Source organism: Hyperoodon ampullatus (genome assembly GCF_949752795.1).
Source record: "Hyperoodon ampullatus genome assembly, chromosome: 2".
Lineage (NCBI taxonomy): Eukaryota > Metazoa > Chordata > Mammalia > Artiodactyla > Ziphiidae > Hyperoodon > Hyperoodon ampullatus.
This window is the reverse complement of record NC_136915.1, coordinates 18,809,920-18,827,627: the sequence shown is the minus strand read 5'-3', so window position 1 is coordinate 18,827,627 and position 17,708 is coordinate 18,809,920. Positions and strand designations below refer to the sequence as shown.

General features: G+C 50.5%; 1 protein-coding gene across 4 annotated transcripts in view; it reads right to left on the bottom strand.

The window, feature by feature from the left end:
• The window catches only part of EPHB2 (EPH receptor B2), a gene marked incomplete at both ends in the record, with an annotated part of 185,769 nt that overhangs the window by 2,979 nt on the left and 165,082 nt on the right, over positions 1 to 17,708 (bottom strand). For 2 of the 4 annotated variants that reach the window (XM_079698729.1, XM_079698731.1), the window contains 7 exons: positions 816 to 965; positions 1,860 to 2,075; positions 3,036 to 3,283; positions 3,881 to 4,003; positions 11,010 to 11,074; positions 12,189 to 12,297; positions 14,834 to 14,996. In XM_079698729.1, the coding sequence (XP_079554855.1) occupies positions 816 to 965; positions 1,860 to 2,075; positions 3,036 to 3,283; positions 3,881 to 4,003; positions 11,010 to 11,074; positions 12,189 to 12,297; positions 14,834 to 14,996 (1,074 nt within the window). Of the gene's footprint in view, positions 1 to 815; positions 966 to 1,859; positions 2,076 to 3,035; positions 3,284 to 3,880; positions 4,004 to 11,009; positions 11,078 to 12,188; positions 12,298 to 14,833; positions 14,997 to 17,708 lie in introns of all 4 variants that reach the window. The other 2 variants (XM_079698730.1, XM_079698732.1) reach the window with 2 other exon arrangements.

The window sequence follows — 17,708 nt, the reverse complement described above, 5'->3', positions numbered from 1 at the left end:
CCTGAGATACCCTCTGCCTCAGGGTCCACCAGGCTGACCCTCCTGTGGGCAACCCCACCTGGCTCTCCTGTCGGGGAAAGGAGCCCAAACACCTCTCCAAACTCTCCTGCCCCCAGGGCCAAATTCATCTTGCCCAGCTTGACTGTGGGTACCTTCCCTGCTCAAGCATTCCCTGTTCTGGCGTGGCTGCAAATCAGAATTCCTCGGATCGATTTTCCAACACCCCATTATTGAACCTCATCGACCTTTCGGATCAACTTTCCTCTCCATGCTCCCCGACATGACCCCTCATCATCCCACTTCTGGGCCTTTGCACAGGCTGTCCCTTCCACTGGAAGCCCTCGCGTCTCCAAGTCCCACTACTGTGTGAGTCCCACCTGTCTGTGAAGACTTCCTGGCTGATCTTGCCCACACTGCCCTTGCTCCAACACCTACAGGGCTGGACACCTGCCTCCTCCACTTTAGTACCTGATCATACATAGCACCTGATAACTACATCTGGTTCCCAGAATAACTGTCTTGTCTCCCATATGGGTGGTGAACACCTGAGGGGCAGATATGGTCTCATTCAGGGTCGGCCACAGGTGACAGCATCCTGAAGATTTGCTGGTTCGTGGATGGGTAGGCCTTTCCTACTCCTGAGTCCCCTGGAGAGTCCAGGGTCCCGTGCAGATGTTTGAATCAACCAACATCGGGCTGGGATCTCAGAGACCTTGTTCCCACCCCCGAGAGACACGCAAAAGGCCAGAAATTCTGGATCTTCCCCTCCTGTCTGGCTGGCCAGAGAGGCTCTGCCCATCCCCTTGGAGACTTACGTCCTGGTTGGTCATGTCCCAGTAGGGTCGCTCCCCATAGGACATCACCTCCCACATGACGATACCATAGCTCCAGACGTCACTGGCCGAGGTGAACTTCCGGTACTGGATGGCTTCTGGGGCCGTCCAGCGGATGGGGATCTTCCCACCCTGGGGAACAGAATGAGGAGGGTTAGTGGGTGGGAGGCTTACCCTCATATGCCCTCTGCTCACAAAGCTCCCCACCCTGTGCCCTGTGCTGCACAATCACACGAAGTATCTTACTGTTCCCCGGACTCACCTCGCTGCTCTGGACCTCCAGGCGTTTGCACACGCCTTCCCCTCTGCATGAAGTGCCTTTTCCCACTCTGCCATCTGGTAATCTCCTTCTCATCCTTGAAGTCCCTCTGCAAATCTTTCCCTAAGTCCCAAAGAGTTGCTCATGCTTCTCAATCCTACAACTGTGTGCCATAACCTCTCCATCAGCAGGCACTTCTCAACAGAGAGCAGTACTCATATCATTTGCCTACTTACCTGGCTCTATCTGAACCACCTCTGAGCTCTCTGAGGCTAGGGATTGTGTCTTATTCCTTTCTGTTTAAAACTCTTCAACAACCCCAACAGCTTTCGGGAGAGAGTCCTGAGCTTGGGCAGTCAAGAGTCTCCGCGATCTGGCCCTGCCTACTTCTCCAGCACGGGTGCCCACCAATTTCCCCGACAGCCTGTGTTTCAGTCACAGCTCCCCATGAGAATACGGCATCTGACAAGCTTTTACTGGCACCTGGCTTTCAGCTCAGCTATCACTCCTTCTTGGCAAGCCTTCCTCTGCCTCCCAAGGCTGGTGTCTAGCTCACAGCCCCGTCACTCTCTGGTGCTCTGGACATCTGTGTCCACCAATCTGTGAGCTCCAAGAGGGCAGAAAACATGGTTTATGTCTCTATGTCTCCAGGGCCCAGCACAGCGCTCAGCATGAGCAAGTGTTGGTGAAAACGTATTGCGGGGAGAGATGGATATTCGTCCTCCTCCCTGGCCCTGTGACTCCACTGTTCCCTGCCTCCATCTTACCAGGGCACTGGTGTAGGTGGGGTCTGAGGTATCGTCCTCCAGAAAGCGTGAGAGCCCAAAGTCAGACACCTTGCAGACCAGGTTGCTGTTGACGAGGATGTTGCGGGCCGCCAGGTCGCGGTGGACGTAGTTCATGTCTGCCAGGTATTTCATGCCGGCCGCGATGCCTCGCAGCATGCCCACCAGCTGGATGACTGTGAACTGCCCATCATTTTGCTTCGGGAGAAGTGGAGGAAACACAGAGTAAATGGAAGAGCATGAGTCAGATCTCTGGAGCATTCTCAGAATGGGAAACCGGAGCAGGACCCTGCTGCCCTGGCCTGGGCTCTCAGTGGGAAGGACTCAGATGCTCAAGAGACCTCAGGGAGGCCCAGGAGAGGCCAGTTTCAGGGTGGTGGAGAGAACATGGACTCTGGAGCTGGTTTGACTCTGGCTCTGCCCCTTGCTGGCTGTGCAACCTTGGACATGTGACCTAACCTCTCTGAGTCTCAGTTTCCTCATCTGTGTGTTAAATGGGGATAACTAACACCCACCTTCTAGGGCTGTCAGAGTTCAACAAGAAGGTGCATGGAAGGTGCCTAGCACGTACTAGGTGTTTAATAAATATTTATTAAATAGCACCTAGTCTGATGGCATACTTCTGATTCCTAGTTAGTGCTCTTTGTCTAGCTGGTTGACTGTGATCTCTTGGGGGGCCTAGAAACTTTCCTCTGTTGGCCTTGTGCTCTGAACTCTCTCCCTGTACAGCTTTGGGAAAATCCAAATCTGGTAAAAACTCTGGACTCAGGGTCAAGAAACCTTGTTCCAGTCCTGGCTCTCATCTCGACCCTCTGGGTGACACTGGGCAAACTCTACTTCTCTTAGAGCCTCAGTTTTCTCTTGTGCATAATGAGAAGGCTGGCTAAGAGCTTGGAGGGAACAGATTTCAGGTTGTATGCAAACTCTGATCAACTCACTGTGGTTTCCTGGATTGAGACGGATTCTGAGATTGCTTCTGGGTTTAGTGGGACAGAGTCTGGGATTTATTAGCAATGCCTGGCATGGGTAAAGGAATGGAAAGTGGCAGCAAGCAAGCCATTCTTGACCTAGATCTTTCCAAGACCATTTCAGGCTCTGACAGTATAAAGCTATGCCTACCACTCCTTTTCCTGCCCCACCACTCTTGGCTTCCCCTACCCGGAGGAAGGAGTCCAGGGAGCCATTCTCCATAAACTCAGTGATGATCATCACAGGTGTGCTCTTGGTGACAACACCCTCCAGGTGGATGACGTTGGGGTGGTCGAACTGGCCCATGATGGAGGCCTCGCTCAGGAAGTCCCGGCGCTGCTTCTCAGTATAGCCCGACTTGAGCGTCTTGATGGCTACAAAGATCTCTCTCTTGCCTGGCAGCTTCAGGTGGCCGCTGCATACTTCACCAAACTCCCCTGGGACAGACACACCAAAAGAGGCAGGATGTCACTTACCAAGTGGAAGTGCCACCTCCCTCCCTGTTCCCTATAACCTCTGCTCCTGGGACCTGCAGGAGCTTTTCCTCCTCAGTGGTCAGCTCATCCTCCCAGACACAGAACCCCTTTATAGAATGCAAGGGCCCAGAAGAGTCTCAGCCACCTTTGGGAGTAAGAGGAAACCTTTCATGGCCGTCCTGTGGTATTTGGCTGGGTGTGGGGTAAGGATGTAGGGGAACCTGGGGAGATGGAGCGAGGGACCTGGGATGAATGGTGGGAAGGACAAAGCACTAGACTAAGTCCAGAGATCTGGGTTCCAGACTTAGCTCAATCTCTGATGTGATGTGCAAGTTCTTTCCCAGTCCTGTGCCTCAGTTTCCTCATTTGGTGATGAAGTAGTTTTACTGGGCGAACTTTGAGGGCCCTTCCACCTTGGGTATTCTGAGCCTTCAGGCCTTGGAGGGTCCTCTGATGCTCCTGCCCCACATCCTGCCCTCTATCCCAGGAGTACACACTGGGGTGGTCCCCTGACCCGTGGCTGAGGTCACGGTACCTGAGAGGGTACCAGTTACCTACCTGCTCCGATCACCTGCTCAATTTTGACACAGGAGATGTCAATTTCCTTGGCAAACTCCCGCACTGCCTCATTGGGGTCCTCGTAGGTGAAAGGGTCAATGTAGATCTTCATGCCTGGGGTCACTGGGACAGAAGACCAGGCTCAGTCATGTGCACAGACACAAGATGTGGACAGATAGAAAAGTGAGAGCCAGTCCCTCGGTGGAGGGAGGTACACTCCCATGTGGCCCCTGTAGGAATGGGGCAAGCCCCTGCATTTCACTTGACCTCTCTGGGTCTCAGTGAGCACATGGGCACTGAGCTGAGTAGAAGGGTGAGGGGAACAGAGAGGTCAGCAGGGATAGCAAATAGGTTCTAGTTTTTGTTCCAACTCTAATTGATTAATAATGGCTTCCTGGAGCAGTTAAAAGACTGTCAAGATTGATTAACAATGTCTGTTATGAGTGTGGGCATGAACGGATAGATAGGCTTATCACTCTTGTGATAGACAATCAGGGGGTGCAAAGTAAAGGAAGAGGAAGTCAAGAAGGAAGAGAGAGAAATGGAACAAAAATATAGAAAGAGCAGGCAACAGACCGTGTTCTTGGGCTTCTGCTAAGGAGATCTCCCTGCCTTTCAAGGCCTAATTCAAGCCTCCTCTCCCCTCAGGAGACTTCCTGGCTGCCTTAGCCCTCTCAGGCACTGGAAGGGCTGCCTCACAAGGGTCTGAGTAATCATGGCTCCTGGGCCCACCTTCCAGGTCCCCCCGCTAGCCAAGTCTTAAACCTTTCTGGATCTCAAATTCCCTGGTGCTCAGTGTGAGGCTGGACATGGGGCATATGAAGTTGATTCCTCATCTGATGTGGATTTTTACTTTTTGATGCAGAAGGGAAGACTGTAACTTGGTTGTTAAAGACCCAATTCTGACCCCAGCACTGAGTCAGCAAAATGCTTTGAAGGAAGGGAAAGATGATCTATCCCTCATTCCCCCTCCCAGATAACTAGTCTTCCACTTCCCAGACCATCTGGCCCTCACCCAGCCTGGGCCTCCCTCTGGCTCCCCAGCTCCCTGCCCACATCCTCCCACGGCTTCAGGAGCTGTGACTTTGGAGGCAGCAGCTCTGGGAGTTGGGAGCTGAAGTCCCTGGGCCGTAGCAAGGCTTGGCTGGTTGGTGAGTGAGGCCACAGCCCTGCTCAGTTGCGTGATCTTGGACATGTTAGTTGACCACTCTCAGCCTCTAATTCAGACATTCCAGTATTCCAAGAGCTGGAACCTCTAACACAGGGGTTGGCAAAATGGCCCACTGCCCATTTTGTAATAAAGTATCATAAATAAAGTTTTATTGGAACACGGCCACACACATTCCTTTGCCTGTGGCTGCTTTCACGCTACAGTGGCTGAGTTGAGCAGTTACAACAGAGACCATAAGGCCTGCTGAGCCTAAAATATTTACTGTCTGACCCTTTACAGAAAAGCTTGCCAACTGCTGCTCTAATACATTATTCTTATTTTGGATTATTTGTGTGGGTGTCTGTCTAGCCCTTTAGGTCAGGGTTTTCTTAATTTGGGTCTGTGAACCACTTGGCAGTCCCAGGATGGGTTTGGTGGGGCTGCTGAAATGGAATGCATTTATTATTATTGTCCCTTCGAATTAGAAAAGTAGTTTATGCTCCTTATAAATAGTTTAAAATTTATGTAAATATATATTGTTGAAAGTAAAAGTTCTCCAAAAATCTATCCCTGAGTATAGATTTTTTTTCTGGATTTTTCTGTCTTATAATTTTATATACATACATATGCATATTTATGTTTCTCCGGCCATAGGATCCAAAACTTTTAGCAGACTCAGAGGAGTCTGAGACCCTAAAGAAGTTAAGAACCACCGTCTTAGACTGTGGGAGCCTGGGAAGAGGGGGATGGGTGCGTGTTTTGTTCTCATTCCTTTCTCCCCGCCATACTGTATAACGCTCTGCACATAACAGACACTCAGTGTCGGACGACAGAATCCAGATGATAGAGATAGAAGAAGAATAATACCAGCTTCCACTTTCTTAGCTGTTTGTCTGTGCACGACACTGTGCCAGGCTCTTTATATGCATAATCTCTTCTTCTCCACCCATCACCTCTTGGAGGAAGGGATCATTATTCTCATTTCACATGTGAGAAAACTGCAGCTCAGAGAGGCCAAGCAATCTGCCCAAGGCCACACAGCTAGCAAATGGCACAGCCAGGATTTGAACCCAGGTCTGTCAGAATTGAGCTGAGGGCCGGGACTCTTAATCACCATGCTCACTGCCCCTGGAGGAAATCCACCCAGATCTGGTCCATGCGTCCTCCTCCTAGAGTACTCAGGTGTGACTCCTTCCCCAAGTCAGCCCTCCTCAGAGAGGGTGCATCAGCTCCCCGGAGATGCTCTTTTTGCCCAGACTCAGTGTCTGGCCTGTGGTTCTTGGCGACTGACTTTCAGTCTCCCTCCCAACAGAACTGGGGCAAGCCCTTCCTGCCGGGCCAGCCGGGGAGGAAGGACAGGAACGGGTCAGCTCAGGGAGCTAAGGAGAAGCACGGCAGGAGCTCAAAGCCTAGTTGGGTGCTGCCAACCAATCAGATGCCGTCCCAAGCCTTGATCAGGAGTGCTAGTCAGGAGGGCTCTCTATCCCTTACAGGACAGAGGTGCATGCCTTCAGTTGGCATTCCAAGTGCTCCATGAGGGGCTCCACTTACAGCTCCCTTGTTCCTCTATATGCCAGCACAAGGAATTATTTACCCAGAGGTCCCAGACACACCTCATAATTGCTTGCCTCTGTGCTTTTGTTCATGTGGTTCTCTCAACCTGGAACACCCTTTTCCTCCCTTGTGTCCAGATCAAATGCCACCTCCCTTGTGAAGCCTGCCTGGATCTCTCCAGTGGAGGCCAATGCCTTCTCCTCAGGCTCCTGCTGCCCTGTCTCCACACCCACTCCCACCGATGTCTGTATGGCTTTTCTACCTTGTATCAGGGCTCCCAGATTCACAGGCCCACAGCCTCCTGCCACCCCTTTCTGGAACACTCTCCTGCCTGTGAGGGCTTGCTTTACCCTCTCTCCCCCAGAGGGACAGAAGCCATGTCTATCTCGTTCTTGCTAAATCCCAGGGCCTGGCACATAGAGGGTGCTCAATAGATGTTTACTGGAAGAATAACAGCATTACTCATTGACGTGCCCTGGTTTTCTCTCTCCACCTGTTTGGAGTCATGAGTGCCTGATGAAAGCTATGAATCGGCTTGTTGGCAAAGTATTCACGTGTATGTGCACATGCCCATAGTCAGCATATAATTTTGGAATGTTCACAGGCCCTGGAAGCTCTAGGAGTCTGTGAACCCCGAGTTGTGGGCTCTTGCTCTAGAATGTTTTCTCTGGAGTATACGTGAAGGTGGTATAAAGTAGGTGCTTAATAAACGCTTTTGAATGTACGGCTCTGAGCACAGCCATCCCTGCTTTGGTGACCCTTTGGTTTCACCTCACCATTAATATTGGCTCACAGTTTAGCATGGATTTACCACATACGAGACCCTTTTCTAGGTACTTTATAGGCATCGGCCCAATTAATCCTCCCTAACAATCTTCCCAGGTAAATAGTATTATTAAGCTGAGCTCTATGAAACTGCCAATATTTGACTGCTTCGGACCTACAGAAATGGCAATTTCATTTGGTCCAACATAATATTATCCCCCCCATTTTTGATGAAGAAACTGTGGTATAAGAAAGGTTAAATGACCTGTCCAAGGGGACATGGACACAGCTAATAAATGACAGAAGTGTCGTTTGAATCCAGGCTGTAAAATCTACACTTACAACTGCCAGGCTACCAGTTTGCTCTGGGTGCTTCCCCAGCCTGTGTCTTGGGATAGAATGTAAGCTCCTTGTGGCCAGAGCCTTGCACAAGGCCTGGCTCCCGGGAGGGGCATTTGCTGAACTGAAGTTGGATGAGGACCCCTGCAGGCAAGAGTCTTCAGAAAATATTGGACTCTTGGATGATCTATGACTGTCAGGGTCACCAACTGCCATCCTGAACCCACATGGGAAATTCAGGATGAGGGAAGGAGGATCCAGGCATCCAGAGACCTGGATTTGAATTCTGGATCTGCCAGTAATAATGGTCACAAATAAGCTGCTTTACGGGTTTGAATTCAAGATCAACCACTGTATTGATCTGGCTGTGTGAACTTGGGCAAGTTACTTAACCTCTCTGTGCCTCACTTCTTTCATCTACAAAATGGAGATAATAAGTAAACAAATCCCCTACCTTGTAAGGGGGTTGCAAAGATTAAATGAGAATCTTTTTAAAGGGCTTTGTACAGTATTTGGCAAATAGAAAGCACTGAATAATTGTTAACTGTTATCATGAAGAGTTGGCTATTGTTAAATATTATTATTACAAAGCACTTTAATATCCATTAAATCCTTTAATCCTCATAATTCTGTGAAAGTATCATTCCTACTGCTTCCCATATAAAGACGCCAAGGCTCAGAGAGGTTTGATGGCTTCCCCAAGGTCACCTAGCTGGCCAGTAGCAGAGTATGGCTGAGAAACCAGGTGAGTCCCCCTGGCTCCACATCCAGGCACCATAGCCCTCGGTACTCATTCAGCACCTGCTGAATGATGGAAAACATGAGCCCGTGAGGGTGACTTTGAGCCATCACACACATACCCGGGCCTCAGCTTCCTCCTCTGTCCCAGCCACAGAGGGTTGCTGGTGGATATGCGATCACAGGGCTGGCAGTGCTTTGAGAAAAAAACAAAAAACAAAATCCTGCTCAGATGCAGGGCGTGGGAGCTTGAGCTTGAGAATGTGTTGATCTGTGAACAACACGTTCTATTCTGGGGTCTATTTTGAAAACAAATCCCTGCTGTCACCTGTTTCCTTGTTACTGACTCGCCCTCTAAATAGTGATGCTCCCAAATGGTTCCAGGTGACGGAGCATGTGAGCCTGTCTTATTCTAGCTCAGAAGGGTGTAGGTAGCACAGCGTGGCTAAGTGTGTGTGCTCTGGAGCCAGACACCCTAGGTTTGTACCCTAGTTTTTGCCTTGCACAGCTGTGGGACCTCTCTGTGTCCTGGTTTCCTCATACTCAAAGTGGGAAATTATCAGGATTAAATGAATAAACACACATTAAGCATTAAAAGAGTTCTTGGCACACAGAACACAGTATGTTTATGCTACATCTACGATCATGATTTTATTACTTGGGGAGTAGGATGGGGTGATGGAATTTATGACTTTTATTTTTAACATACAGGTGGATTTTCATTTCTGTGTAGTTAAATTTGTCCACCTTTGTCTTATGGTCCTTCCATTGGTTTTGTGCTTTTCCATCCACATATCAGTTAAATAGTGACCTAAATTGTCTTCTGGAAATTTCAATGGTTTAATTATTTTTAGCTTTATGTCTAAAATGATTTTTAAGCCCAGGAACTTTTACTTCAAGTTAAGTCTTACCCAGAGGCTTAAGATCTAGAACTCCTTGGCTTTGCTCTTTCTTGCATACCCTGTATCCAATCCTGCAGCAAATCTGGTGGCTCTACTTTCAAAGTGTGTCAGAGTCCAACCCCTTCCCACCACCTCCCCCGTTGCCACCCTGGTCCAGCCACCATCATATCTTCCCTGGATTATCCCAGCAGCCACCTCACGGTCCCTGTTCTGTCCTTGCCTGGCACAGCCTAGCCCCTTCAGTCCATTCTCCACATGGCAGCCAGAGAAATCCTGTGAAAACTGTAACTCAGAGCACATCAGTCTTTTGCTCAGACCCTTCCAGAGGCTTCTCATTTCACTCAGAATGAAAACCAAGGTCCTGCAACGGTTGATAAGAATCTGCATGTCATGGCCCCTCATACCTCCCGCTCCTGTCTCCTCACTCTGCTCCAGTCACACTAGCTTCCTGGCTGTTTCTGAACCTGCCAGACACGTTCCAGCCCCAGGGCCTTTGCACTGGCTATTCCCTCTGCCTGGGATGCTCTTCCCTCAGGTTCTACACAGTTCGCTCCCCCAGCCCCTCTGCACCTTTGTTCAGAGGAAGCCCTCTCGCTGAGGCCCACCCCTTCCCCCCTATTTAAAAATGAAGCGCTGAGCCCTGCAGCTCCCAATCACCCTGTTCTACTTTGCTTTTTTTCCCATGGCACTTCTCATCTTCTGATATACCATACGCTTTACTCATTTATTGCATGTGTTTTAAAAAATTCCCTGTGCCTCCCACTAGGAGATAAGTTCCACCAGGGCAGGGATATTTGGTTTGTTTACTTGTGTGTCCCCAGCACCAAGAGCATGGCCTGACATACATAATGGGCCACAACAAATACGTGACAAATGAAGCGATGTGCTGATGACCCCCCCTTACTTGGTGGCCAACTGAGGAGCCCTGCGGTACCCCACTGAGCCCATTTGGAATTCCTGTTTGCTGAGTGAACCGAAGCGAGGACCCACATGTCCCCTCCCTGCACAGGTTGTTGGTTCTGCCAGGGTCAGATGGAGAGGAATCTCTGCCCTGCTCTTCTCTCTGACCCGCTCCCCAGGAGGGGCATCTGCTCTGGGAGTGTGTGGCTCACGTGCCCCCAGACCTGGCTGAAGGTGGGGTGGGAGGGCACAGGAAATGGAGGCACTGAGCAGGCACAGCAGGGGGCCTCCTGCCTCCCTTCTCTAGCCTGGGCTTCTCACCATCTCACTCATCTCCTGTGTTTATTCTGCAAGGCTGTACCCAGTGCCTGCTGTGTGCAGGGCTGCCAGCTGGCGCTGGGGAAGCAGTGGTGAGTGTCAGAAAATTTCAGGTCCCCACGTGCCCCCAGCGTAATGGTGGGGAGAAAGGAAGCAGGTCACCGCGCAGCCAGGTAGGGGGGCGCAGTGTAAGCACAGATGAGGGCCCTAAATCCAGGGTGGGGTCAGGGAAGGCTTCTCAGAGGGGTCTGTATATGATGAGGCCTGAGGGAGAGGGAGGGACCCAGGTAAAGAGAGGGGAGAGTGCTTCAGGCAGAGGGAGTGGCATGTGTACGTTTGTTCGGGGAACCGCTGGGCAACAGTCTGACCGCAGCAAGGGTGGAGACAGTGAAAGAAGGCTGGACAGGTTGCTGGGCACTGACAGTGAGGGCCCGGGGTGCTGGCCCCACTGGGGTATACATACTGTGGCCACTGGTGTAGTGCTGCAGCTTGTCCGTGTACTCCGAGTCAGCACGCTCAAACCCCCGTCTTCTGGAACAAGAGCAAAGGGCTGGAGCCACCTGGAGGCGCCCAGGGAGCTGGGAGCCACAGTAGCTGATAGGGAGAGGGTGGGCAGGCCCTTGAAACCACCCCGTTGCCAGAGGACGCCCTGCTGGCCCCTGGCCGAGCAGCCTCACCCGCCCTGGTCCCACTCAGCTCTTGCCACCTCTCCCACTTCAAGTCCAGGCTCACGATTTCCCCTGTCCCCTCTCCAGCTGAGCCCCTTTCAAAGAGCATAGTCATGTCTGGCCATGGCCCCTGGCCCCAGAAACTCAGGGGCTTCTGTCCATCTGACCTTATGACCTAGTCTGTTCTTTTTTTTTTTTGCGGTAGGCGGGCCTCTCTCTGTTGTGGCCTCTCCCGTTGTGGAGCACAGGCTCCGGACGCGCAGGCTCAGCGGCCATGGCTCACGGGCCCAGCCGCTCCACAGCATGTGGGATCCTCCCGGACCGGGGCACGAACCCATGTCCCCTGCATCGGCAGGCGGACTCTCAACCACTGCGCCACCAGGGAAGCCCTAGTCTGTTCTTAAGTGGGGAGCTCTAAGGAAGAAGGGAGAGTCTTTGCATTAAGCCCAGCAGAAGTCCAGGAACCGGTCCCATCGCCTGCCTTTGCCTATGCTGTGCCAGCCACTTGGGATGCCCTTTCCTGCACCTCTTCCTGTCTGTGTCCCCTTCCTTCCAGCCACCTCAGCCAGGGGTGGGGCTTACCCGAGTTCCTCAGCCTGCTTATGGCCCTATTCATGAAGGGGCTTCTACTAGAGCAGAAAGTAGGGTGATTGGTACTCCCTCTCCACCATCCCTGGCTCCCGGCATCCTGCAGCCTTTCCCACCCACTGTTCTGAGACGTCCCTTCATGCTGGAGTATTAGTGTCTCAATGTGCCACCTCCTCGAATAGTGGACTTGTCCAGGGCAATGCTTGACTCAAAGGGATGGACTGCCAACGGTGGCCATTTAGGCAGTGGGAGGCCACTTGTGGGTCTCCAGGCCACCCGAGCCCCTCCTGTCCCCTCTGTTCACAGACACTATTCAGGAATGGCAGAATGGGCGGACAGCCCTCTTGGACAGCCAGGCCTGGACCAGGCCGGGGGTCACTACCCACCTGTTACACACGATGGCGATGACAACCACGGCAATGAGGAAGACCAGGCCAGCTGCCGAGGAGCCGATGATGAGGGGCAGCTTCTCCTGGATGCTTGTCTGGTACTCGGCTGGGGAGAAAGCACAGCACAGTGTTCTCAGCCTGGCTCTGGGGGTCGTAACCCCCTGCATCCCCACCACACTGGGTCTCCTTGGATCCCAGGTCTGTTCCGCTCCTGGCAGAGCATCTGTCATGCTCGGGTGGAGAGCTGGCTGTCACTCCCTCACAAGTAACCTTGGACAAGTCCGGGAACTGCTCCAACTCTCAATTTCTCATCTATAAAATGGGCACAATAATGCCTGCATCTCAATTTGATATGAAAATCAATAATAATAATTATCTGGGGCTTCCCTGGTGGCGCAGTGGTTGAGAGTCCGCCTGCCGATGCAGGGGACGCGGGTTCGTGCCCCGGTCCGGGAAGGTCCCACATGCCGCGGAGCGGCTGGGCCTGTGAGCCATGGCCGCTGAGCCTGCGTGTCCAGAGCCTGTGCTCCGCAATGGGAGTGGCCACAACAGTGAGAGGCCCGCGTACCGCAAAAAAAAAAAAAAAAAAAATTATCTGACACATATACAGAGGCAGTTAAAAGCACAGACTCGGGCTTCCCTGGTGGCACAGTGCTTGAGAGTCCGCCTGCCGATGCAGGGGGCACAGGTTCGTGCCCCGGTCCGGGAAGATCCCACATGCCGCGGAGCGGCTGGGCCCGTGAGCAATGGCCGCTGAGCCTGTGCGTCCGGAGCCTGTGCTCCGCAATGGGAGAGGCCACAACAGTGAGAGGCCCGCGTATCGCAAAAAAAAAAAAAAAAAAGAGCACAGACTCTGAAGCCGAACTCCTTGGGTTTGAGTCCCAATGGTGTCACTTACTATCTGTGTGATTTCTGGTAAAGTGACTTACGTCTCTATGGCTCAGTTTCCTCATATGTAAAGTGGGAAGAAGAATAATTCCCATTTCATTGGATTTTTGTGTAAAGGACTTAGCATAATAGTGAGCGCTCAGTAAATATTAACTATTATTGTTTTTAAGTGTCTTAAGTGTCTGTCATGGTTAAGTATGTTATGCATCTTGTGTGATTCTCAGAATAGTCCTATGATGTACTGCCTACAATTATCCCATTTAACAGATCAGGAAACTAAGGCTTAGCAAAATTGTGATTTGCTTAAGGTCACACAGTTAGAAAGTGGCCAGTGCCAGCATCTGAACCCAGGTCTGTTTGATCCAAGGCCATGGGCTTAAGTGAGATAATGTGTAAAATGTGCTCAGCATTGGCCCTGGCTCTTGGAAACCATTCGGTGCATTCTCAATGTCATCAACATCTTCATTGTTTAAAATTTTATTATTACTACTACTCATTGCCTCCATGACCAGACAGGAGCTTACTGAAGTCAGGGACTAGGTCATTTGTGGGTCCTTAGAACCAACACATATTTGTTGAATTAATAAAGAAAGATCTTGAGGCAGTTCGCCAATCCCCAGGTCAGTGACCCTCATCCAACATGCAAGAGGACCTAGAGAGGTGAAAGACGCTGGCCATGAGGAAGGGGGATTTTCCAGAGGGGCTGAGTACTAGAAGACATGGTGGAGCTATAAGGGAGGATTTCTGTGATAAGACAAGAATTCAGGGGTCCAGGAGCCTCTGAAGTGTTCAACCAGGCAAAGGCTGAGGCCCATGCCCAGTGGTTGAAGCAGATGCTAAGAAGGGATACTGAAGTCTGGTCCTAAGTATTCTGCTCTGAAGTTTGGCTGGTTGGGGAAAGGGCCCCCAGACTCACAGCAATGACAACTATGACCTTAACTACTGTTTGGTGAGCACTAAGCACGTGAGATGTAGTGCCAACCCTGTGCTACGGCCTGTACCTTTATCCCCCATCCTGACCCTAGTTTGATGATGATGATGATAATCAGTTAGTTGTTATCATCCCCATTTATAGATCAGAAAATTGAGGCTCCGAGTGGTAAGGTGAGTTACTCAGGACCACACAGCTAGAGCTGAATCAGCACTGTCAGGCATTAGAGTCTGCATTCTTTAACTGTGCTGCTTCTCAAAGATTATTAGAGCAGGAAGGGTGCTTAGAGACCATGTGGTCCCAAACTTGGAGACACAAAGCACATGGCCTACAACCTTCCATTCTCTTGCCCAGGGAAGACATTACTAATCCATCCCTGCACTTCTCCCTGATGAGCTCAGATGTGGCTTCAGAATTCTTCTCAAACCAACTGCAAGTCACTGGAGTAATGTATGGATAAAATGTTTCTCTCTCAGATGGAATATGATACTTTCATTTTATAGATGAGAAGAAACTGGCCCAGGGAATGGAATTGGCTTGCTCAGAGTGGCTTTGCAAGTTGGGGCTGAGCTCCCAGCAGTCCTGGGAAAGGACATGATGGTAACGGAGGAGTCCCTATCTTTTCCGGGCCACAGAAACAGTCCTCTATATATGGCTGTGCAGTTTGTACAGTGCACAAATGTTCTCACCCAGGAGGGAGGGAGAATTGACATCTAGAAGAGGGGGTGCCTTTTCTAATTTGCACAAAGGCACTTTATAGGAGGTGGTCCTTGTTCTGTTTGTAGAGTCAACACCCTCCTCCTGCCCTCTGGACCCTGCTTACCTTCTGTCATGGTCTGGAAGTACATCTTGCCACTGTAGCGCCCGTAGCCCGCCACGGTGCGTGCCCGCACCTGGAAGACATAGATGGCGCCGGCTTTGAGGCCCTGCACAGTGACCGTGTTGGTGGGGCTCTTTATGGCTGTGGCGTTGTACTCACTCAGCTCCTGCCGAGGAACAGAGAAAACAGTTAGTGAGGTTGTAGCCCAGAGTCCACCATCCACTCCTGCCACTTGGGGCAGGTCTGGCTACTGGACAAACATCTGTGGTTCCAAATTATTCACTCTTTTCCTGTAACAGAATCACATACCCAAACCTTTTGCATATGATTTGCAACACTTCCTACAAAAGAAGGCAGAGCATATTTCTTTGCCTCACAGATGCTGAATTTGTTCATGTGACTTGGTTTGGCTGTTGGAATATTCTAAAGGACGTAATGCAAGTAGAGGCTTTACATGTGCTTGTTGATTTGACCTGGTCTCTTATGCCTCTGCCATCTGCCATGGTGAGGCTTAACCTGGGTAACAGCTGGTTCCAGAAGGAGAAACTTGTGAAGAAGACCTTGACCTAACTCCTAGGCTGAAGCAGCGCCACCTCAGTTGACCCACAGACAAAAACCTATGAGCAAGAAAAATAGCCACTTGTTGTTGTAAGCCACTGGATTGTTGGAATTGTTTGTTCTGCAGCATCATCTCAATAACAGCTGACTAATACACATATGCTGAGTGGCCACTGTATGCAGACCCTGAAGACTAGACTGTGAGTTCTTAGAGACAGCAGGGAGAGGGCCCAACTTATTCACTTCTGCATCCCTCTTCCTGTCCCATGCCTCTACGGATTAAGTAGATGGACCCCGTTTCAGCCTCAGCACATTTGAGTGAGGCAGGAATTAAGGCCCAGAAAGAGAAAATGATGCTCAAGGTCACATGCATCAGTTGGTGGCTGCTTTGGGACTCAAACTAAGTCTCCTGCATGGAGCCGCCTCTAATACCCATGCCTTTGAGAGAGAAGAATGCCAGTTCTGACCTGATCACTGCCCAGGGTGACCCGAGGAGTCTGGGACAGGACAAAGATTCAGCTGCTGCAGTGGGAGTGGAAAAGTGCTTGAGTTGATGCAGATGTTTACCAGCCTACATGATGCTTGTTCAGGTGTCTGTCAGCTACCCAGCAAACCCTCCCCAAATACCCTCTTTGCACTAGGCCCTGGGTTGGGCACTAGGGACCCACAGGAGGTAAAGCAGAGGCCCTGGCCTCCTTGGAGAGCTCAGTTCAGTAAAGCAAATGGTGGGGAAATCTTAACCCTTTGAGGATCATGAACCCCTTTGAGAAACCGATGAAAAGCTATGAACCCTTATGTAGAAAAATGCACACCTGATTGCACATTTAATGCACAATGTTAATACACCTGATGTGCATTTAATGCACAATGTTAATCCTATACATGCCCGGGTACGCAGAGCCCTTGAAAACTCTCATGAAACAATTAAATTCAGTGTGAGCAATGTTATTACAGATAATAATTGTAACTACAATCCTCTTATGTAATTACACAACTACACTGTAATAATGTAATTACAATGTTATTATAGTGTATAGGTTAAAGGGAACTGGAGCCAGACTTTCTCGGTTCAAATCCTGACTCTATTATTTACTACCTTTGTGACCTTGGGCAAGTTCCTTAACTTCTCTCTGCCTCCTTTTCTTCACCTGTAAAATGGGGATAATAATAATAATAATAATAGCTACCTCAAAGGGTTTAGAGAATGAAATGAATTAATACGTATGAAATGCTTACACGGGTAGGGTAAGCGCAGTGAGCTCAGGGGCAAGTGACCTGGCCTGGGTGGGGGATATCAGATGACGTCAAGGAAATCTCCCTGGAGACTGGGGGCAACTGGAACGGAATCTTAAAGAACAAATAGAAGTCACCCAGGCAAAGAAGCAGGAGGGCGTTCCTGGGAAGGAGCAGCAGGTGCAAAGGCAAGGAGGTGAGAAAGAGCTTGGAATGTGGGGGCAGCAGCGGATAGGCAGTCTCTTCTCCTGAGCCAAATCACCTGCCTACTCCTCCAGGAAGCCTCCCTGACTTCCTCGCCAGATGTGCCTCCCCTCCTCTGAGCCCTGGAGCACTTGCTGTCTGGTTTCGGCTATGTCCCGTCACCCTAGGCCCATGCTCCTCTCACTCCCTTGATTGTAAACTCCGGAAGGAAGGGGCTGTGTTTTGTTCCCCTGTACCAAGAATAGGGGCCTGCATGCAAAGTCCTTTGCCAACGGCCACAGGGCGAAGGCTGTACTCCTTAGCCTGGCATTCCAGACTCTCCATGACTTGGCTTTTGCCAGTCTCTCCTGCCACATCCCCAGGGTCCTCCAGGCTCCAGCTACATGCAACTGCTTCCCCTTTCCCTGGTAGGGCTGCCAGATTTAGAAAAAAACAAAACAAAACAGAATGCTCAGCTAAATCTGAATTTCTGCTCAACAATGAATAATTTTTTAGTATAAGTATGTCCCATGCATTCTTTGAGACATACTTATACTAAAAATATATTTAAAAAAATTCAAATATAACCTGGTGTCCTGTATTTTATTTGGCAATCCGACCTTACCTGGACACTCTGAGCCTTTGCAAGTGCTGTAGCCCCTGTCTGAAATACTCTTTATTCATATGCCTGGCAGTTCCCTACTTATCATTCAAGACTCAGCACAAGTATTGCCTCGGCTGGGGAGACTTCCCAGATGTCCCTGCCAGAGACTGCCAGGTCCATTGTCTCCTCTCCCACCCACTGTTCTGATATAAATGTGTCTTCTCTAAGCCTGTGGGTTCCTTGGGGCAGGGACCTTGTCTGGTTCATCTCTGGGACCCCCAGGCTGGGCACATAGTATGT